Consider the following 23,753-nt stretch of genomic DNA (forward strand, 5'->3'; position numbering starts at 1 on the left):
ATTTTTTTTTAATTTTAGAAAAAAATTTCGATTTTATGATAGTTTTGTAAACTAGTTATCTTCTGTAATTAATATGTGAAAAACAAAAAAAAAATAGTTTCTAAAAACCAGATCTTCTTTTCAATAAGTTATGCATATAAAAAGCAACTTAACAGCTTCCGTCGCTAAAACCATGCTGCTGTTGCCTCTTTATGCATAAATACATATGTATGTATGTAAATATGTATTCACATTAGTACGATTTTCCCATTCACTTAATCGTTATAGTTTTTCCCATATAAATACATGCAAACATTTAGATTTTTCTTATTGCCCTATTTTTTTCTCAAGTGGCGGCATAGATATGACAACCGGTTCTTAGTAGATTTTCCCAACAACAAAATTCTACAAGTTGAGCAGTGTCTTCAAGAAACATACCCTCGAACGGCTTAACACTTAAACTCTTTTTTACAATGCAAGCATTTTGAACTATTTTGTTGTTGTAATTTTTTATATTTTTCCGAAGCTGTTTGGTGTAATCGTCAAGTATAAAAAATACACAAAACTGCTTCAGTATTTTGTACGCTGGTCGTGTTTTCTAAACCCTTGCTTGTTTTTAATATTCTACGGATTTTTTTTTTGATATTTTTTTATTTTGTATTTTTTATATATGTACTTTCTTTATTTTATTCTATTTACTTTCTTTACTTGCACTCACAACATTTAATTAAAATTCACTGTCGCTTGAAGTTTACACCCGACCTTTGACATGTTGCTTTTTTTCTGGTGTTTATTCGTTTTTTTTTTGTTGTTGTTGTAGCAAACTCCATACATTTGCTGCTCTTATTTGTGGAACTGATTTTAATTTTTTAAGAGATTCTCATGAAAAAAATAAAAAAAAATGTGATAAAACTTTGAAATTGCATTCATTCTGCTTATAAGGCGTAGGAAAGTAGTAATGAGTCTATAAAATATTTTTCTTACATGCATAAGTACATATATATATACATATATTTATACATTTGTATGTCTCAAAATACTGACTTCAGTGTCGGCTGCTGCATTTTTATGAACTTTCGTCCAATTTTTCAAATTAATTTGTTTGTAAAGTTGTATATACATGTGCCCATATGTAGTTAGAAGTCATAACTGTAATAAAATTGAGACCTCTGACTTACTTTTAGACAGGTCATTGGTTCATTAGCAGTTAGCAGGCATTAAGAGTGCAGTAGAAGAAATTTATTACTTATGCAATTACGTATGAGATGTATATGAATACACTGTTATATATGGAAGGTGCTTAAATTTAAGGTTTTGATCTCAATAAATGAGAACTGTTAAAAGTTCTAAGCTACGACTTATCTTATATTTGTAATCGGTTGCTTGTATACATTTTGGTTTTATTAATATTATGGGTTATATTTTCAAATATTTTATATATTATTTAATTTTTTAGCATTACTCAATAATGTTGTTTTATTGATTTCTAGTAATTTTGAATAAAAAATATTTTTTTTTGTTTATTGCACATAATTTAATTTAATTTAATTTTATTTAATTTTATTTTTATTTATTTTATTATTAACTTACCATTTAATTTTTTTTTAATTTGTTGTATTTTAATTTAATTTCCTTATATTTAGCTTTTTAATTTCATTAATTTAATATATTTTTATATTATTTTCAGCTTTTCCATTTTTATTTAATTTAATTTAATTTATTTTAATTTATTTTATTTTATTTTATTTTATTTTATTTTATTTTATTTTATTTTATTTTATTTTATTTTATTTTATTTTATTTTATTTTATTTTATTTTATTTTATTTTATTTTATTTTATTTTATTTTATTTTATTTTATTTTATTTTATTTTATTTTATTTTATTTTATTTTATTTTATTTTATTTTATTTTATTTTATTTTATTTTATTTTATTTTATTTTATTTTATTTTATTTTATTTTATTTTATTTTATTTTATTTTATTTTATTTTACTTTATTTTATTTTATTTTATTTATTATATGTATTTATTCGCAGCTCATGACATTTTCCTTATCACACGCTTTAAACTCCACTTTATCTCTTACCGACATTTGCCAAACGATATGTTTTCTCAGCTGGCAGCCTGTCTTGGCAAGTGTCAGCGCTTGTCAGCGTTTTGGCTACTGACAACAGCGCAACAAAATATGCTACAACAATAACAACAGCGCCACAAATGCAAGCGCCAAAGGAGTAGTTTATTAGAAAAAGCGCAAGTTTTGACAAGGCTCACACATATACAAGCACATATACATACATATACTGTGTGTGTGGCACAAAAATATTAAATTTCAAAAAGTGCTCAATTACAAGCGGAAAGCAATTGGATAGCAGCGCTGTGCTATATTTATAGAAACGTAGCTCTTTGAAGGCATATATTAATCAAACAGACTCATGAATATATGGACTACATGCATTTGAAAGCGCCACTTGCAGCTTAACTAAGGACGCGCGGCATTTGCTAACTTTGCGGCTTTGTGATATTTATTTGGCTACCGCATAGTCACTACACACAAACGCACACACATAGAAATATTTCCATAATGAGCGCCACGCCCGTTTATCGCGTGTGAATGCCGCTATGCGCTCATTAAGCGGCATACTCCCGCGGGACCAAGCAGACGAGCGCGCCGGCAATCGCACGCCAGCAACGAGCAAACGCTATGCGCGCAAATGAGCAGCCGCGTCGTGGGAGCACACACGGCGAACGCCCGCCTGCGGTGTGTTATGACACTTTAGATGACGCGGTCGCACATACGCGCGCTCGTCAATTCATAAATTTACAGTTATGACTATGTATGTGTGTGTGTCACTTTGCATATGCGCCTCATGCATGTTGCATGCGCTCAGGTGCAAAACGTTGAGCTCAATACGCGCCACGGCAAGCGTAAGGTAAACCGCTGCAACACCAGTAGCTGGCCATCAACTGTCAGCTTTGCGTATATCACCTAAATTTTATAAAAATAATTTCGAAAACAAAAATAACAAAAATTCAGCAAAAATATTCTAAAAAAAAATAACAACAACAACAGCAAAACGTTTAACTTGAAACGTGCCGACAATAATGCGTTCCTTGCGCCACTTTATGTGCCGCAATATGCCGCGCCACATTCAAGCGACCTGCCACGACATGCAACGTCAGCGTCGCGATTGGCTTTAGCCAATTTTTATGCCACACTGTCGGCCGTCGCACAACAATGACCACAATGGCGGCCGCCGCCTTGTACCCCAATGAATAATTTCGTATTTTTGTGCATTTGCATGTTCGGTTGTGGCACTCAGTGCGCCTGTCACGCAATTGGGCACAACGGTGTCACTGTGCCTGTGCTGTGCAGCGGCTGTGTTGCATGCCACAAATAGTGGCAATAAATGCCAGGTTGTTTTTATTTGTGGCGGTTAATGGGTAAAAAAAGAGAAAAGGAATGAAATGCGTGATTTATGCTTGAGAATTTTGGTTTGAGGTAAATATTTATGAAAATGCTTTGAGAATTTTGGAAGAAAAGAATAACCTTTTAATGCTCAAAAAATAATTCAATGAAACTTATGTTGGAACTCCCAAGTTTCAGTCACAATAATCGCTTACTACAGTTGGCTAAGAGGCCTCCTATTTGTTTTTTTTTCGTGGGCGTGATCATTTCTATACTCATAAGTTATTGATTGAAAGATAATTGTTTCGCTTCCTAATGGAAAATTATCTCAATTTATACAGTAATAAATGAGTTGCATGCGATTTTTTGAATCTTGGAAAAAAGAACAAAACTGGTATAAACCACATTAACTGGTATAAAAACTGGTATAAAATAACAAAAACGGTAAAAAATTGCAAAATTGGTATAAATCGCATTAATTGCATACGATTTTTTGTGTCTTGGAAAAAAAGAACAAAACTGGTATAAATCTCATAAAATGGTATAAAAAATAAAAAAAACTGTTATAATTTATATAAACTGGCATAAAATATCAAAAATATTAGAAAAATTGAAAATTGGTATAAATCGCATTAACTGGTATAATCAACATTTATACCAGTTTGAAATATGATTCACATTTATCTACTATTGAATTGAATTTAACAGGTTAATTTTGTTAATTTTTGAGCTTGTACACTTTCTAAAGAGAGAGCAGAGATCAAACTTAGCGAGCAAAGAGATAGCGTATTAATACACAACTGGTATAAATCACATAGACTTTGTTCTTATTGGTTTAGCGTGTAAACTATGTTACGAGAGGGCAGACCTTAAACTTAGCGAGCAGAAAGGGATGCCGAATCGAACAAACAACTGGTATAAACTGGCATAATTATATAATAATAAAGAGACGGGTTATAGGTAGATCTTTATGAGTGTTCGAATACCTTCCACATTGATACCTTTTCTAAAAAAAATTTCGAAAAACAAATTTGAAAACGAAAAATGTCATGCCACACGGAAGGGTAACGCCAACCAGACCAAACAGCTAGCCAAACATTATCGCCATATAATCAGCGCAAGTATTTGAGGTAAGCAAATAGCAAAAAAAAAAAAAAAAGAAAGACATGGGATCAACAAGGGAGAGAGAAGCAAAAAAATAAAGACACTAAAAAGTGACAAAAAAATTTATGGCATTCAGATTGGCCACAGGTAAATATTTTGGGTTTATTTATGCGAGTTAAATATCTCTACTTATATATGTATGTATGTATATCGTATAAGCAAGCGAGTGAGGGTGTTCTATCGGGTAGTTTTGTTTATGATGAGCCACAAAGATTTTTGCACATCCGGTGTGACATGGCGTTTTGTGGTGGGAATCGACTGCGAGATATTGAAAATCGTAGTGGCTCGGAACGCCAGCTGACAGATGTGTGCTGATTAAAATGTGAAAAGAACACACGGAATTTTATAGAGCTACAATTGTAGGTGTGTTTGTTTTTGTGAGAAAAAAATGCTACAATAGGCTAAGCATATTATTTTGTTTTTAGTTTCAAGTTGACTTTTGTGCCAAACATGCTTTTGTCTTGCGGATATACCACTGCTATTGTTGTTATTGTTGACTTTTTTTGGTGCTGATTGAGATTTTCGTGTGCAAATCATAAATTCCTGAAAGTCCAACACTTTTCAAGTATTTGCATACCTTTTGTGGTCTCTACTCAGCACTCGCTGCTGTCGGTTGCTGGTTAATTTGAGTTAAATATTTATTTCTACCTGCGCATACATTTAACTACGAGTATGTGTCATCTTCTCTGCGTTTCCAATAGATTTGTGGGTGCAGCTGAACGCTGTGCGATAAGCATTGAATTTAAGTGGAGTAGTGATTGAATTTTTTTAGGCAAAAGGAAGACACTGCTTGTGTAGATTTATATAGGTATTTTTTGGTTCTAATTAGTGTTATGCGTTATAAATGTTTGTGGAGCGCCACTTAGCAGCTTTTATGATGGATTTCTTCTGGGGAGAGAATAAGATTTATATATTGGATGGTAAAAAAAATATAGAGATGTCATAAATTCCAAGCTGTGTGTGGGATTAGAGTGTCAAATATTTGTTTACAAAAAATTAAAAAAATATATATTTTTTAAATCCATCAAAAAATATATAAAAAAAATATTTTTAAATCCATTCACCAAATCTTCGATTCGTCAGTTCGCTGCTCGCTATATTTAAGCTCTGCTTTCTTGTTAAATATTTACAAGAGAAAGCAATAACAAATGTTTCTAGTAGAATTTGGTGCAAAAAGACCTTTTTTAGAAGTGATATTAGCTTTTCCTATGGTATTTCATACTGTTTATACCAGTCTCTTTGACTTATACCAGTTGTTTGTTCGATTCGGTACGCTTTAGAGAGTGTTAGACAGTTAAATCCTGAACTTCGGACATACTGTTTATCATTTTCAGATTTTTGTTGTATTTAAAGACGTATTTTATTAGGATCTAACCTCACATTCTGACCTAACCTAAAAAAAAAGTGTCTAAAATTCAGTTCGAAATCATTTCAGTCACTTAACTATACTATTTAATCAAAAATTATGTTATTTGTAGCTGCTTTATAAAATATATCAATACTTTTGTAAAATGTTTGACTTATACTAGTTGAGTGTTCGATTCGCCCAGCTTTAGAGCGTATTAGACAGTTAAACCTTAAGCTTCGCACTTACTGTTTATCATTTTGAGTTTTTTGCTGTATTTAATGCCATATTTTATTGGGACCTAACCTCAGAAGGTGTCTAGAACTCAGTTAGAAACCGATTTTGGTCACTTAACAATATTTTTTTATGAAAAAAATCTGTTTTCTTGTTGTTGCTTTATAAAATATAGCAATAAAATTTAGAAATAAATCGAAAATATGTAATAAAGAACTATATTAATAAACATAACCTCAATTGAAAGCATAAAAAATTGCAAAAAAGAAATTATTGACGAGTTTCAGAGAGTTTGGATACAACATCAAATAGTTTATCTTAAATTTCCACAATCTATTGAAGTTAGCTGTGATTTCTAAGCCTCTTAAATGTCTATAGCGCCTCGATAGCTAAGAAGAAGCTATGAAAATTAATCTTGGGTGCCATTTTGTGAAGGTACTAACTCATTGGAAGAATTTGGAGCGAAGTTTTACATATCTAAGATAAGATAAGACATAATGAAGCTCAGCAGAACTCAGTTTTTATTGATTCTTTAGATACAATTCGCAATATTATCGCGTCTTTAATGCAAGTAGAGTACTTTATATATTTATATAGATGAATTATATTCAAAATTTATCTAGAGTGCTTATGTACTTCTTATGCCAAACAGAAAAATTTTCATACTTTCAACAACTTCTTCTTAACACAAAGGCACTTAGCAACAATGTCAAAACTTCGAAAAATTTATTAACAAATATTTGACGAACCAGAAAAAAAATCCCAAACTCACAAAAAACGTGTTAAAAAAAGTGACTTAGTTTTTAAATTGATTAGCTCATCACTTATCCATGCTCCATATGCGAAATACACCTCAGTATATACAAAGCTATATAGCTCTGCCTGAGTATGTGCCTCTGTGCATATTTTTCATATTTATATGCAAATGCCTACACCTGTTTCTTTCACCGTGGTTGCCAATAATTTGATTAACGATAATTTGTATACGATTGTGTCGAGTAGCGTTTGCACTAATTAGTTAAATTGGTTAGTTTGTTGTCACAGACAAAGCAATTATATCCACTAATTTATGGCAAATTAATTTCATACGCTGAACGCAAGCAACAAATGCAGAAATTCAGAAATTTGCAAAAATTTAATGAAATAATTATTGAATGCGAAAAAAAATGAGAAATGTAAATGCGAAAAATCTGCTACCAATCGCATGTTGATTTATGCATAAATTTTAGGCGAAAAATATATGTGTGCAGTCGCTAACATTATTTTTGGGCAGCTGGATGCATGCTTTAAAATTTACTTGGTTGCAATTTAAGAAAAAATTAATGAAAAATTTTGTGATGAATCGAATAAGTAACTGGTATAAAGTTGAGAAAAATATTTATGTACCCGCTAATCTTATTTTTGGACAGCTGGTTGGTTTAATATTAAACTGGCTTTAATTTCATAAAAATATGAATCGTAAATGCAACTGGTATAAATTTTAGAAACATATTTATGTATTCGCTAATATTATTTTTGGATATCGGAATGTTCTAATATTAACTGAATTTGATTTTTATAAAATTTGAAAAAGTTGCGAATCGAACAAGCAACTGGTATAAATTTGCAAAATTATAAACAAACTCACCAAAATTATTTTTAGCCATAAGAGTGGTCGAATTTTAACTATATTTCATTTTTTTAGGAAATTCAGTAGTGAAGAATCGAACAAGCAACTGGTATAAATCTCTTATAACTGTTATAAACATGTAGAAATAGTAGAGTATTAAATATTTTTGTTACTCGCTTGTATAGTTGTTGCTTTCTTATGAAAATCTTTCAACGAGAGAGTAAGCTCTACTATCCTACATATAGAAATGGCGAGTCGAACGCACTTAGCGAGCTCGCTAATGACATTTTCTGTTCGGCAAACGTTAAAATCGTCTATAAAATTTATGAAAAACATATGCTGCTTTAATTCAGCCAAAAAATTCGAACCAATACACTCACCTATGCCTATATACTCGTACGTAGAATTAACATATCTAAATATCTAGACAAGCACCGCGTAAATGTTTTACAATCTATCCATATCTCTTGCAGTTAGTCTTTTTACAAATTTGCAACATTTGCAAAATCATCGCCACCATTTTGCAGCAATCAACCAACCAGCGTCAAGCATTTCATTACATATACTCAATCAATTAGTTAATCAGTTAATCAGCGGGTTAATTTATAGTACCGGTTTGCGTTGCAAGCAAATTGCTGTATTTATATACACATACGTATACATATATACTAAAATATATACGTATTCATATCACCGTTATATCTGTATGCCACCACTTGTGCGGCTTAACCTTTTTCGAAATTATTATGTTGTCGAACGAGAAGTATCGTGAAAATTTGTCGCCATAAAAAGTGTCAACTTTGGTTAACGGTTATTTAAAATCGCACGCCAATAATGTGTTTTTTAATAATTTACTCCTAATTATAAAGTAATTTATAATTTTACGACTCCCGAAACGACTTAATTAAGCTGCTCTCCTAACCAACAACATCTAGGATGCGCTCTTAGTTGTGGCTGTTTGTGGCTATAAATATGAAAGTCGTAAAAAAGTTATCATTATTCGCGAACATAAAATCTAAATCACTTATCATACGCATTAGTTCAAGCGACGGTTGTTTTGAAAACTCAGTGATTTTGGTTTAGAAAACACCTTTAATATGTTAAATAAGCACCAAAAGACGACTTCGGTTATTTTTTTAACGCTATATTTTGCGTTTTTAGTCAAAAAATTTATTAGATGGAAGCAATAACAAAGCGTTGTTGTTGTATAGTATACTTTGAAGTCATTTTGCTTCCAGTTATTATCAAAATTTTTTTAGATATACAAAATTATGAATTTTTAGCGAAAATGTCACAATAGAAAACTGGTATAAAGTGGTATAAATGTAATTTTAACACATTAATTAGTTACAGTTATGTCAAAACTTATTAAAAATGTGCACAATTATGGGTTTTAGCAAAAAAACTGGTATAAACTGGTATAAATGTAATTTAAAAATATATATTTGTCTCACTTTGGTCAACAATTCTATAAATCTACAAAATAATTATACATTTTCGACAAAAAACTTCAATTTTTTTTTAAATTCGCATAAAAAACTGGTATAAAGCGGTATAAATGTCATTTAGAAAAAAGTATTTTGTCACGATCTAGTAAACAATGCTTTAGATATACAAAATTATGAATTTTTTACGAAAAACTTGCATTAAAAACTAATATAAATGTAATTAAAAAATAATCATTTGTCACAGTTTGTTCGAAAATTCTTTAAATACACAAAATTATGCATTTTCGACAAAAAATTTGAAAAATTTTGAAAACACTCGCATAAAAAACTGGTATAAAGCGGTATAAATGTCATTTAAAAAAAAATAATTTGTCACGGTCTAATAAACAATGCTTTAGATATACAAAATAATGATTTTTTCACGAAAACTTGCATTAAAAACTGGTATAATCTGGTATAAATGATAATTATATATATTAATTTGTCACAGTTTGGTCAAAAATTCTTTAAATACACACAATTATACATTTTCGACAAAATATTTCAAAAAATTTTCGAAAAAATCGCATAAGAAACTGGTCTAAAGTGGTATAAATGACATTTATAATTAATATTGTGTGAAAAAACCTCACGGTTAATGATGTTATTCTGTAACTGTAAATTACAACAATAATTAACACACATGTACACCTATATATAATATATAATCATTCCATTAACCAAAAATCCAGAAATGCTTTGGAAAATTCCTTGATTTTATGCTTTTCCAACTGCAACCAACACCCAGTTATATCAGGCAATGTCGTTAATTTTACGCAATCACAAATATTTTTCCAATTTATATTTAATAATAAAAAATATTATTGTTGTTGGCAGGCACACAAATCGCTTGTATGCAAATTACAGCTTATCAACACTTCATTAGCGAGAAGGTAAGAGATACATACGGACTCGTATTGATGAAAAAAGTAATGATTAAAAAATTAAATAAATAAATAAAAAATACTGTTAAAATGCATGGATTTTTTTGCGTTATTCCTGAAATTCATTAAATTTGCAAGAGTCGTAAAAATTTGTAAGTCATAAAAAACACACAGACATATGTACATACAAGCAATTAATGACAATCGATTTATAAGCCAATTTGTATTTTATGCTGCTTCTTCTTCTTCTTCGTTTTTTAAATAATTAAAATTAGTCACAATCTTTTAATTAAAATAAACTTGTTTGTTTGAGTTTATAGTGTCTGAATGGAAGTTTTTTGGGGGAGAAGAAATGATGTTGAGATATCAAGTGGATATATAAATATAGTAGCTGAGAGTTTGAGATTGAACAAAATTAATATATTGATTATTAATTTGCCTTCATACTAAGAAAATACTCGATTTTGTAATCAGAACTGGATTTTTTCCAACTTCTCTCAAATATTCTCAGAGAAAAGAAAGAAGAGAGAGAAGTGAAAGAAGCGATAGCTACCAAAAATATGCAACTCAACCTTGATGACCTTTGCGAAATGTCCCAGAAGCCTTAAACTTATAAAAGCTTTCAAGAAAAGTTCCAGAAATTGTTATATTTGAAAGGTTTTATAGAAGGATCTCACATGCTTGAGAGCTTTAGGTAAAGCTTTCACAAGTTACATGATTTTAAAGACTTACAGAGAAATATGTTCCGCTTAACACACTATACTAAAGGTTTTATAGAAAAGCTCCTCATGTTATATAAGCTTGAGAGCTTTAAGGAAAGCTTTCGCAAGTAGCATGTTCTAGAAGACTTTAATGAAATATTCCGAATGTTGAGATCATACTATCTCAAAGGCTTTATAAAACAGCTCAACATGTTATAGAAGCTTGAGAGCTTTAGGGAAAGCTTTCTCAAGTTAGAAGTTCTTGAAGACTTCAAAGAAATATTTCGAATGTTGAGATCATATTATCTCAAATGCTTTATAGAAAAGCAACACATGCTATATAAGTTTTCACAAGTTACATATCTTTGAAGAATTTACAAGTTACAGGTTCTTGAGGACTTCAAAGAAATATTTCGAATGTTGAGATCATATTATCTCAAATGCTTTATAGAAAAGTTCCACATGCTATATAAGTTTGAGAGCTTTAGAGAAAGCTTTCTCAAATTACAGGTTTTGAATACTTTAAAGAAATATTAAGCATGTCTCCCAATCTTGAAGGCTTTAAAAAAGGTTTCCATATATGTAAGTTAGGTACTTTAATTAAAAATAATAATACTCAATGTATATATTTGATAACTTCTTTATGATGCTTTGAAGCTTCCCTTTCTAAGACCTCGAAAGTAGTTTGTTTGATGAATTCAAACTATTTCCATTCACAAAAGTCGACTTAAGCCATTTTACCACACAGCCACACATATTTCTTTATTTTTTAATTCATAAAACTCACCAACACTCTTCCACCGAATTCACCAATAAATTAAAAGCGGCCATTAGAAATGCATAGTTTTTAATAAAAATAACATTTTATGTCAATATAAATAAATATATTTGCAATTTGTTTAAACACAATAATTTATGTGCACCATTCGGTATTTATTTAAACACCATTTGGGAAAATAAAGAAATTACCGATAAATTATCTATAACCGCTATCCTTCGGCTACTCACTTGCCTGCCACTTCATTACAACGTTTCATGGTCATTAGCGTTGTTATTATTTATAAGGTGACATAAATTTGTTTACTTTACGAGTGAGCGCAACGCAAAGCGTAAAATCGCCGCAACCAAAACTGGATTAGAGATGGACTAGAGTGCGTTCGAAATGGACGCAAGACACTGTGGAGACTGAGGGCGATATATGCGCTGAGATTTGCTTTTTGAACAGCTAAATAAATTCGCTAAAGTATCACTCAAGGAATATATACAGACATACACATACATATATACTTCATATATGTATATATATGTATGTATGTATTGTATGTATGTATATAAAGCTTACACTTGACGTGTGATTTGTTTGCGCAGGCAAATAATAAATACTGAAACTACTTGTGAAAAGTGAAGTGTTGCCTTTTGGGTGACAAATACTGATATACAAATATACATATATATATGTACATATGTATGTGTATGTAAGTACAATATGAGAGTACGCGTATTTGCAGAATCTTGTGAAAAGTTTACTGAAATAAATTTGTAGTTAATGACAATATGGTGCTGATGCAGTTAAGTAATTGTTGAAAGAAACTTTATTGGTGTAGCGTCGGCAGCAATGGAAGCAGCGGCAGGAGAGTATCAATTGTCAACTTGGCAAATTTGCGGATAAACAAGTAAATATTTGTGAAAAAGCAGACGGTCAAAGGGTGGTGTGAGCTCAAATTTAATAAAAAAAATTAAAAAAAAAAAAATAAAATAAAAATAAAAATAAAATAAAATAAAATAAAATAAAATAAAATAAAATAAAATAAAATAAAATATAATAAAATAAAATAAAACAAAATAAAATAAAATAAAATAAAATAAAATAAAATATAATAAAATAAAATAAAACAAAATAAAATAAAATAAAATAAAATAAAATAAAATAAAATAAAATTAAATTAAATTAAATTAAATTAAATTAAATAAAATAAAATAAAATATTAAACGATAATGAAAATTAATAAAAAGTAAGGCAAACATTGATTCAAATCAAAAATAATAAGTAATTAATATTTAATAAAACCAAGTTTAATAGAAAAGAAAAAAAAAATAAAAAATAATAAAAAAAGAAAAACGCTCAACCAAATATATATAAACAAACAAAGTTGTCAAAAATAAATATTTATTAAAATTCTTTAAATAAATACGCACAAATTTAAACAAAAATCAACCACAAAAGAAGTAACAAAAATTTTTGTTATATTTAATTAATTTAACGACTACTTGAGTAGTTATCAGTAGTGGCGTTACAAAAACAAACATCCCAGCGTTGAAACAAAAAAAATATTAAAACACGAGAAACTCATTAAAATATTTACGTTCGCGCAGAAGTGCAAAATATAAAATAAAAAAAAAAAAAAATAAAAATAAACAAACAAACAGCAGAGCAGAGCACAAAAGTTGCAACTTTGCACAGAAAACACTAAAGGTACTAAAGGTACATATTTAAGTATTTTAATTGTTTTCATTGCGGCTATAAACCAAAGTTACGCGGCGCTTTCAACGTGCGCGCTCGCATGTCAACCGCGTGCATTCGGTTTCAGCGAGTTGATGAAGTTGAGTTGATGAGGTGTTGGTTTAAAAAACAAAGAAATTGTTCATGCTATTTGTGGTAAAGAGAGTGACGTTGGTTGAAAGGAAGAATTTTTTTATTAAGTTTGAAATTATAAATTTTGAAAAATCGTCTTAAATAAAAAAAAAATTGAGAAAAATTTTAATTTTAAATTATTTTGTTTCAATGTTTTTAAATTGAAATTTAAAATTTTGAAAAATATTCTTAAAATAAAAAAAAATATATATTTTTTTGAAAAATTTTTTAATTCAATTTGAAATTAAAAATTTTGAAAAAAATTTTCAAATAAAAAATAATTTTTTGGGAAAAATTTTCAAATAAAAAATATTTTTTTGGGAAATTTTTTTTATTTTTTTAATTTTTTTTTAAACAATTTTAAAATAATTCTTCGTTAATTTTTGTTGTTCTATATCAAAATAAAATTTCTTTCCGCTTCCTCTAAATAATTTAGAATAAGTATTGTTCTCCATTTCTATTTACAATCATTACTTTAAGCATCTCTCTCCACTCTTCCACACTCCAAAAGGCACACAAATTCTCTATTTCCACAAATATTAGCCCAAAAACCGCGCTTTTAACTAATTTTAAATGCATTTCTGCAGCCGCGCGAACTTCAAAGCGCAGCCAACTTCACGCCACAACCCACCGAGTGTCCTCTCTCGCCACATAAGCGGCTCCACGCCATTAAAGCAAACACTGGAGAACGATTTCGAAAATATTAATTTGTTGCACTATTTGCACACTTCTAAAGTGTCTCCAATGGGTCGCTGCAATTGTTGGTCGGTCATAGGTGCACCCACTGGACCACCCAACCAACCGCCCGTCCACCTGCCTGCCTGCCTATACACATTAGTGCGCCCATTCATTTTAGTGCGTTCCGTTCGTTTTGATGGCTGTCACAAATAATTTATGCGTTTCTAGCCAAATATTAGTTATTGCCTATTTATGTATGCATAGCTGTGCATACACACACAAACGCACACACACTCGCTTGGGTGTGGGTAAATGTTGACTGTCATTGTATGCTGTCGCTGTCGTTGTTGTTGTTATTGTTGTGTTTTGTACAATATTTACCATTGCAATTGTAATTAATTTTTATTTAACGCTTGTAAATTTTGCAAAGTTCACTGTGAAATTTATTGCAAACGGTTGAAGGTACGAGATCTGTGGCAGCTGGTTGGGCACATAGTTGTTGTTGTTGGAATTTAAGTTGGAAATTGTGGAAAATTATTATTTAATGAAAAATTTTAAAGCTGAATTTGGTTTTAGGAATTTATACTTCATATTTACAGTAAAAAAAAATATTAAAAAAATTCAAAGTTTATTTTAAAGATTTTTAATATGAAAAATCTAAAAAAAAAATATTTTTTATATTTAATATTAAAAAAAATTAAATACGTTTCGAAGCTTCTTTTGAAGGTTATATTATTATTATTTTTTTCAAATGTAAAATATGTTTCGAATTACATATTTTGATGGGTTTTTTATAAATAAAAAATCCAATAAAATTAAATTATTTATTTAATATTGCAAATAAAATATGTTTCGAAGTGCCTTGTGAAGAATTGTTATTACAAAACTTTCCTAAAAATATATATTTTTGTCATTAATATTTGATAAGATAAACTAAAATCACATCCCCTTAGGTTCCAAATATATTATTTTTGAAATAAAATAAATTTAGAAAAAATTAAACAAAAATTGAAAACTATATAATATATGAAAATAATTATATTTTACATTTTTATTTTTTTTTTAATGCACATCAGTAGCAAAAATTTAATTTTTGATTAATTTTGAGTTTTTTTCAAGGAAATTTGTGATTTTTTAAATTATATAATTTTTTATTAATATTTATATTTTTTATTAATCTTTGAATTTTTTTTAATTTTTGAGTTATTTTCTAATATTTTCCAATTTTATAATATTTAAACAATTTTATGTTTTACCAGAAATTCAAATTTCTACCTTAGTAATGAAGTATATTTATTGTAAAAATATAGACAATAAAAAAAATAAAATTGTGAAAAATTTTGAATAAAAAATTTTGTAAAAATATTTTTAGACTAATTTTGATGAAATAATTGTTTTTATAAATTTTATTTTTGGCAAAATTTAATACCAATAAATTATTTTTCATAAGATTGTCCAATAAATTATTATTTTGCGCAGTCTTTTTAATTACACTTTTATATTTTTAGGGTCAGAGAGCAGTCGTTTTAATTCAATTTTTATATTTTTGGGGTCAGAGCAGACATAAATTTATTTATTTTATTTGAGGTAAGCACTAGTGAATTTTGGACAAATTTTATACAAATTTATTTTATAATTAATTTTTTTAGAGACTTTTCTATTGCAAACCTGCTAATTAAACTCAATAAAAAGTATTTTAAACAGTATTTTTTTTAATTTCATTGCATAACTGTAGTTTGAACCTACAAATTTTTTTTTTGCGAAATTTTTACATGAAAACAACTCTCAGTCATATTTTTACAAGCACAATTCATTAAACAACATGTTTTTACGATTTCTGTGCACTTTTTGAAACAAATTCCAAACTGTGTTTTATCGCCGAAAAAGTCAAAAATATACATTCTTGACGCACTACATGCAGCGCGAGCACAATTAAAATGTCATTCAACCAACTAATCGTGCTCGAAAGCAGCGCATCAGATACTACTGTAATTACATATAAATATCGTACATTCAACAATTGTTGATGCCATAAATCAACGCGCATTTAAAAATCGTCCAAGCGCAGTCGCAACGCGCGCACACACATTAAACGAGCGATAATTAAACGAGCGAAATATAATTTAAGCGTATAAAAGTAAAATTTGACGGCAAAAAAATGTTAAATTAAATAAATAGCGCTGTGAGGTGTAAAGCAACGCGTGCAAAATTTAACCTAAGCCATTTTCATTCGTTTACTAGACACATAAATAACCGCAAGCAACTTTGCAACAAATTTTTATTTAAGATTATGGCTGCTTTAAACATGTACATTATTTAGTTTAAATTTGAGAGTGTTGTGTGAGGGTTGTGGGGTGTTGTTAATGTGGAGTCAGAGGCAGCCAGGTGTGGCGTTGCCAATGAATTTCTGCATTTTTAATTCTTAAGCGCCAGTTACAAAGCAAAAATGAAGGAAGAATGGAGAATATTGCTCATACATATGTATTTTTAATAACAAACAAAATAAAAATTAACAAAAAAAATTTTAAAAGAAATTTAAAAAAATATAAAAAAATTAAAAAAATATAAATTAAGTAAATAAAAAATAAATTAAGCAAAAAATAAATTAAAGAAAAATAACTTGAGTTAAATAAATAACCTGCAATAAAAAATAACTAAGAGAATATTAAAAATAAAAATAAAATATTTTTCTTTGTCTTTCCGCACATATATTAATATTAATAAAGCTTTAGAAGAATTTACGCTTCTTTGATTTTCACATGCGAAGGTCACAGACACTTGCAGCGTTGTTTAACACAATAAATTGCAACAAAAATATGAGCAATATTTCATATGGAGTGTATACATTACACATTACATGATTTGGTAGTAAAATAAAGTAATAAGTAATTGTATAAATTATAAAAAAAATTATAAAAAATTATAATTTATAAAATCACTATATTAAATAGTTTATTTATTTGAGTTTTATCAGTTTAAAGTTTAAACTTTAAACTAATGCTAAATTTTAAGCTTCGAACACCGATTATACGATTAATTTTTTGATTTCTAAAATGTTTTTCCATTTATTAACTGGCTTTTAATAACTTCGGGCAATTAAAAATCGATTGGATTCAACGAAATTACTTAATTTACTATTAGCAAAATTTAGTTATTATAGGTACTTGTACTTGCAATAATATTTTATCGCTTTAAATCGTAAATTAAGTCTGGCTATTTAAAAATGCATTAAGCTCATAATCTAAGCTAAATGAACTTGTATTTATAACGTCAAAAAATATAAAAAAACATACATACACACATATATTACTATATTTCTAACCAATATAAGTGGCAATTGAGAGAAAAGTAGAGCATGAACCCAAAATATATGGCTTCAGTTAGTTCTTTTTTCTTCTATATTTAATAAGTATTATTTTTATTTTTTGAAAGATTCAAAATTCTCTACAAACCCCGGCATTTAAAAAAACTGTAATCGAGAATTGTATGCTATATAAAGAGCCGTTCTTCTATGGAAGGATAAGTTCATGCGAAACATTTTGTTGTTTCATCAGTTCATCGGTTCCTAAGTATAGTATTTAGTAGACAGAACCCTTTATAAACTTTAGTAACCAATATTAAGAAATGATTTGACTTTCAAAATATCTAGTCTGCTTCAAAGACCTCATTTTTTTAATAGACAACCAACCAACAAATGTTTTAAACTTCCAAAGCGTTCTAAACAATCTCAATGATGATTTAAGAGATCACGTCCCTTTCTGACTGTCACAACATTTTTTTTCACTTAGACTTAGACCGAGACTGTTGAGCGTCTTCAACACGTCTATATATTAAGTAACACCCTTAATAATCATTCACTGTGAAAAGTGAATGTGTTTCATAAACGTTAAGTTTTATATTGCACAGAGTTCGTCTCTATTCGTTACTAATCAGAGTATGCACCGTTAATATGTTAAATAAAAGCTTCTTAAACATAGATTAGGCTCTCTATAGTTTGAGTATTCTGATTATATTAAAAACTGTTTTTTTTTTTCTAGAGAGTAAAACCGTCCGGCGTCTATATCGATCTAAATAAATTATTGTTTCTCTCCTGTTAAAAGCTGTGATAGTCTTCATTTTTTATGGAGAAAATTTTAAAATATAAATCCGATTTTGAGCTCTATAATTTAAGAAATTATCTCTTCATTGCCCATTTGGAGAAGATGCTATGAAAATGGGTTGTGTAGGGCATAGAAGATTTGTCGCGGCTATGAACTAGAAGGGAATAAGAGGACAATTTTCCATTTACCCTGTGAATGTCCAGCCCAATCGCAGGTCCGACACAGAATACTTGGAATCCATCAGGCATCAAACCTTGAATGGATGTCTACTAAAAGCATATCAGACAGATCGAACCGAAATAAAAAAATAGGGCTGCACTCCTCTCTAACTAACTACCCCATCAAAATTGATTGAATTTGCCTTGTCTAAGTTTAATTTTTAGAAAATGCTCCTTTTAATCACTTATTTTTGCTTTTCTCTTATTATTCATATTCTATATATTTTGACAATCAAGCTCCTGATACTTCAGTGAGATTTCCTCTGCACATTTATCAGCCAAAATATTAGCTTTAATGACTTCGGAGTGAATTTAATCCAGTCAATAAGATATCGCCCAATGATTTGCCTTGATTATACTCAAATATTTCGAGTAATGGGTATTTGACAACACTTCAAAATATTTATTTTAAAATATCGGAGTTGAATTTTTATTTGTTATCGTTTTCTCATTACGAGAAAAAAGTTTTTCAACTGGAATTTTGGATTCTCGCGATATCTAACCTTATTTCTTGAAGAAGACTTGAGATAATTTTAGAACTCTTGATATTAATATTAACCTTAATTATAAACAAAAGAAAATTTTAATTTATTTTAACAAAAGTATTAAATTTTATTGGTAACAGGTCTTTTTTATTTTTGTATTACTTTGAATGAAGTTCAAAGGACTTCTTGTTTACAAATATCATCAGTTTTGAGTAAAAATTATATTATTTGCATAATTTTCCAACCAGATTTTTAAGCAATAGCCTTAGAAAAAACGACGGCTAATTAAATGAATAAATAAATTTATCCAAAGCGAAGGGTAAGAAGCATAATATCCATTTGTATTAGAACACTCTCAACCAAGTAAGTTGACCGAGATTATCGTAAATCTCACTTCTCTAACATTTTATTTAAACAAATAATCAAAAACAAAATTTTGTAATTTGCAGGTACTCACTTATCACATCATGTCCATGGCAATCCAATTCCAGGTGATGATTCATCACCAGCGACGGTTGTAATCCACTTTGTGTGTGATTGTGCAAATTTGGTAGCTGGTGAGCCAAATGGCCACCAATCTCTGCCATTACCATATATTAAGCTTAAAGCGGGCGTCTTGCTGATCGATAATTAATGAATTTATGATAAAGATTTGGATTGTTTTCCACACACAAACACAAACACAGAAACACACGCGCTCAAGCACTATGTTGAAAACATCGATTGAAGAGAACTCAAGACACTCAAGCACTGTTATTATTTTATAATTTTAATTGTTGTTGTTGTTATTATTATTGTTGTTGTTATTGTAGCGTTTGTTGTATTATATTTACAAGCGCACAACGTAAAATGTAACTAAAACGTATGTTGAGCACAAAATGAATATTGGTAGTTGGCATTAATAATGCGCTTTGAGGATAAAGGTGAAAGAAAAGAGAAGTTTGAATGATTTAAGCGACGGTGTACGCGTCAAAGTAAATAAATGATGATTGTGGAGGTATGCAAAATTTTTGTTTTTTGTTGTTTAGACAAGTTTTTTGTTTGTTTTTTGGGGAGTCAGCAACTAATTTGTTATTATTTTTATTTTTGAAATATTTATTTTTTATTTATAGATATTTATTTTTTTACAGTCCGATTTTAATTATTTAAATTTAATTGTTATTATTGTTTTTAAATTTATTTATTTTTTAATTTATTATATTTTTTATGCAAATCAAAACACTTGTAAGCGTTAAAGGGTGACTATTTGAGCAAATTGTTAAATTAATTTTGTAGTTTTCTTTATATTTAATTTTTATTAATTTTTTAATTTTTGTTTTTTTTTCGCTATTTTAAGGCACTTCCAAACGGCGCTTTGGCATACTTTTCACTTATGAGATTGTTTTGCAAATTTTTAATTTAACTAATTTTTGTTTGTGTGCATTCTCTACTATTATATAATAGCTTTCTTTTACTTTCTTTTAGATTTTATTTATTTTTTTTTAATTTTTTACGATTTTAGCATTTCAACTTTGACCTTTTTTAAAATTAATTTTTTTTAAGTTTCAAAATTTTTTTCAAATGTCTCTCGTTGTTGTTGTTCCAGTTTGAAGTCGAATTTTTAATTTCCACACAATATTTACAACAAAAATTCTGCCACACACGCAGAAATCCGATTTCTGCGCCGCATACGCAAGTCAGCTGCTACTTTTCGCTAGTTTTCGTTTTCAAATTCCATTGCATAACTCAAAAATTCATTAAAATTTGCACTTGGTTAATATGTGCCGTCAGTCCCGCTTTGCATCACAGCTTACGGCGTTACGTTAACGCTTACACACTTACATACGCGCACTACTAAATGAAATTTTCTAAGCAATTTGTGTTCCAATAAATTCACTTTCGTATTCGTATTCATAGATTTTTGAAAATTTTATGCACAAAAATTTCGCATCGCACGAACAGAGTCTCTAACGACGGCAAACGACTGCACGAGGACGCACCAACACCACCGATCGTTGGTTCAGCGACAGCGTTCCACACAACGTAAATACTATAATGTCGATGACAAAGTCTCACGAGCGACTAAACCGGTATCGGAGTCAAGTCAGCACGCCAACCGTCAGCCAACCGACAGCGCTGCACAAAAAGGCTAAAGAAACGCAGTGGCAGCGACAGCGCTTACCAGTTGTGTGTTTGGTTGTTGCTTGACTGCCGTATCTCAATCGTGTGTACTTATGTGTGTTCACGTGCCCACCCCTTTTCGAACATCATGCCATGCTGCTTTAACATTCGCCAGCACTTAAGCAGCGATGGCATGTGTTAGAGCGGCAAGACTCTCTACTGGCAGCAGCAAATTGCCTGGCAGCTACTGCTATTGTTGTTGTTGTTATACTGTAGCTACAGCAGCCAGCTGTCCAAGTGGTGCAACCGGTTTCGAACTCGAACGCACAGCAGTCTGAAGCATTGTAGTTATTCTTGTGTAGTGTTGTTGTTGTTGTTTCCTCTTTATGCCTTGCGCTGCCTTTTATTTGTTCATTCTTCTGCGCTCTTTAACCACATACACACCCAACCGCACATACATACATTCGACAACTTCGAAAAACAGGTGTTCATACAAATCCGCCTGTTTATCGCCACCAATCGCCACATCTCGCTCGCACTTGCAGCGCCGCAAACTCTCATGTGTGCTTTGTTGTTGTAGTTCGACCGCCGCCGCCAACCACTCACGACGTCGCTTCGTATTGCTTCCTTTGCCGCTTCTTTTGTTTGGCGCTGCATAGAATTTTTTCTTGCTGCGGCTTCACATTTTTTCTTCTTCTTCTTCTGCTGCTTCTTCTTCCGCAAGTACGAAGTGTGTTGTGCGAGTTTTCATGTCCGTCCGTTTGTTCGTCCTCTACACGCTCGTGTGTGCCGTTGTGTGCGTATTTTCTTTTTGTAAATGGCGTCCAAGCGGGCCAATCGGGTGAGTTTAGTGCGCTTGCGTTTGAGACGGCGGCCCATTGCCCATTGACGAGTGTGTGTGTGGGGGACATTTTCGGGCTGCAAGTCAGCCGTGTGTGTGCCTTGTTGTTGTTGTAGTTGTAGTAGCGTTAGCTGGAAATGCAATCGTTTGCTTTGTACGTACAGGACTGGAGCCAACTGGTTTTTGTGCTGCCCCACCTCTGTGTGTTGAATGTGTTGTTGGTTGTATGAATATGTGGATGTGGTATGTATGTATATAGATACGTGTAAGGATGTGTGCATGTGTCGTATATGAATAAATATGTAAGTTCGGTGCATTTTGTATACATCCATGAAAATATATGTACTCGTATATGAATTTATTGCCGCTAGACGAAGGTGCTGACTGCACAGTGTTTAAAGCAAATAAATTATCTGTTCAAGGCGTTCAAATATAGACTATTGGCATTAAATAAACTCATAAATCAAAAATAATAAATATTCGTACTTTAGTTCCAACACATTACATACATATTTACAGAGTTAAAATAATAAAATTTATGGTCTCCGATTACCGAGTGCGCACTGTAATTATCTATTAATTGATTATAAAACTTATTCATTATTTTTTAAGAATTATTTACGCTCTACTGTTGAACTAGGCCCTAGGTCAGTGTGTCTAGTATCGTATTTTTTATTAAAAAATAAATTAGAAAATCAATCTTTAAAGAAAATAACTGTATGAATAAAAATTATATTTCCATTTGACATCTTAACAAATAATTCATAAATAATATGGAGAGAACTTTGAAATATTTGCATTTATATATGTTGATATGTATATAGGTGTATATATACATACATATATTTATAGAATTGTTAAATACTTGATCGAAGTACCAGTTCGATAAGGATAATAGGACAATATATCTTGTTATGAAATGGAAGGTCGTTACAATTTCAGATCGCCTGCGATATTTTGAAGGAATTTATGGATTTTCTAAGATCTTGTGAAACTGATTTTACCTATAATCACTAAATATTTCAGAAATATTTTTTTAGAGCTTTCTTTGGATATTTCCTTTAAGGGGTTAGTGGTAGTCAGGATTTTCAAAATTTTTTTTTTTTTTTTGGAATTTTCGTCTTAAAAATATTCTCTAAAAATTTGAAGTTGATCCCATAATTACTTTTCGAGTTTCTCGACAAATAACAATTATAACAATTATAATTATAATTATATAACATTGGTGACAACTGTAACTCGATAACCGCTCAGTAGATTTTAATGAAATTCATACAGCTTTTAGAATACATAATAAACTCAGGCCTGATCCAAAGGTTTTATTTTTCAAAAATTTGATTTTTTAACTGTTGATTTTTTCTCGAAAATCTTAAAAATCGAAAAATTTCCTAAGGCCCACATTTTGTTAATTTTTGAAAAAAAAAATCCTTTGGATCAGGCCCAAGATTATCTATTTATAAAACTAATTTTGTTTATCCGATTGATTTTAGATGAATCTACAAGGACTTATTATTGTCCACGCAAGGACCTTTTTTGAAACTGTGTCAACACAGACAGCTATAACTTTGGAAATTATAATATTTTTTTCAAATTTTCGTGACTTTAAGTCAAAACATTGTATAATAATGCCATATTTTTACTTTTGTAAAATAACATGATTTAATAGCAAAAAAATTACTGAAAATTCTCATTTTTTCATGTCTCTGACTACCCCTAACCCCTTAAGGAAATATTTTTTTTTATTTTACGTGCCAAAAAGAAATGTGAACTACAAAATCATAAAAATTAATTTAAAATCAGAACTATCTTTTATGTACTCTTGTCCGCAGTTGAGGTCCAGTTTTGTCTAGAGAATTTGTATACACTCATTTCAAATAACATTCTCCG

The 23,753-nt window shown here is 29.8% G+C and overlaps 1 protein-coding gene across 1 annotated transcript in view; it reads right to left on the minus strand.

Moving 5' to 3' along the window:
- Nucleotides 1–22,084, minus strand: part of LOC105216393 (insulin gene enhancer protein isl-1) — a 66,943-nt gene extending 44,859 nt beyond the window's left edge. Inside the window, exon 1 of the mRNA XM_011190863.3 lies at nt 19,383–22,084. Coding sequence (XP_011189165.1) covers nt 19,383–19,518 — 136 coding nt within the window. The 5' untranslated portion in view covers nt 19,519–22,084. The remainder of the gene's footprint in view (nt 1–19,382) is intronic.
- Nucleotides 22,085–23,753: the final 1,669 nt, after the last annotated feature.

This window comes from Zeugodacus cucurbitae, chromosome 3 (genome assembly GCF_028554725.1).
Source record: "Zeugodacus cucurbitae isolate PBARC_wt_2022May chromosome 3, idZeuCucr1.2, whole genome shotgun sequence".
Lineage (NCBI taxonomy): Eukaryota > Metazoa > Arthropoda > Insecta > Diptera > Tephritidae > Zeugodacus > Zeugodacus cucurbitae.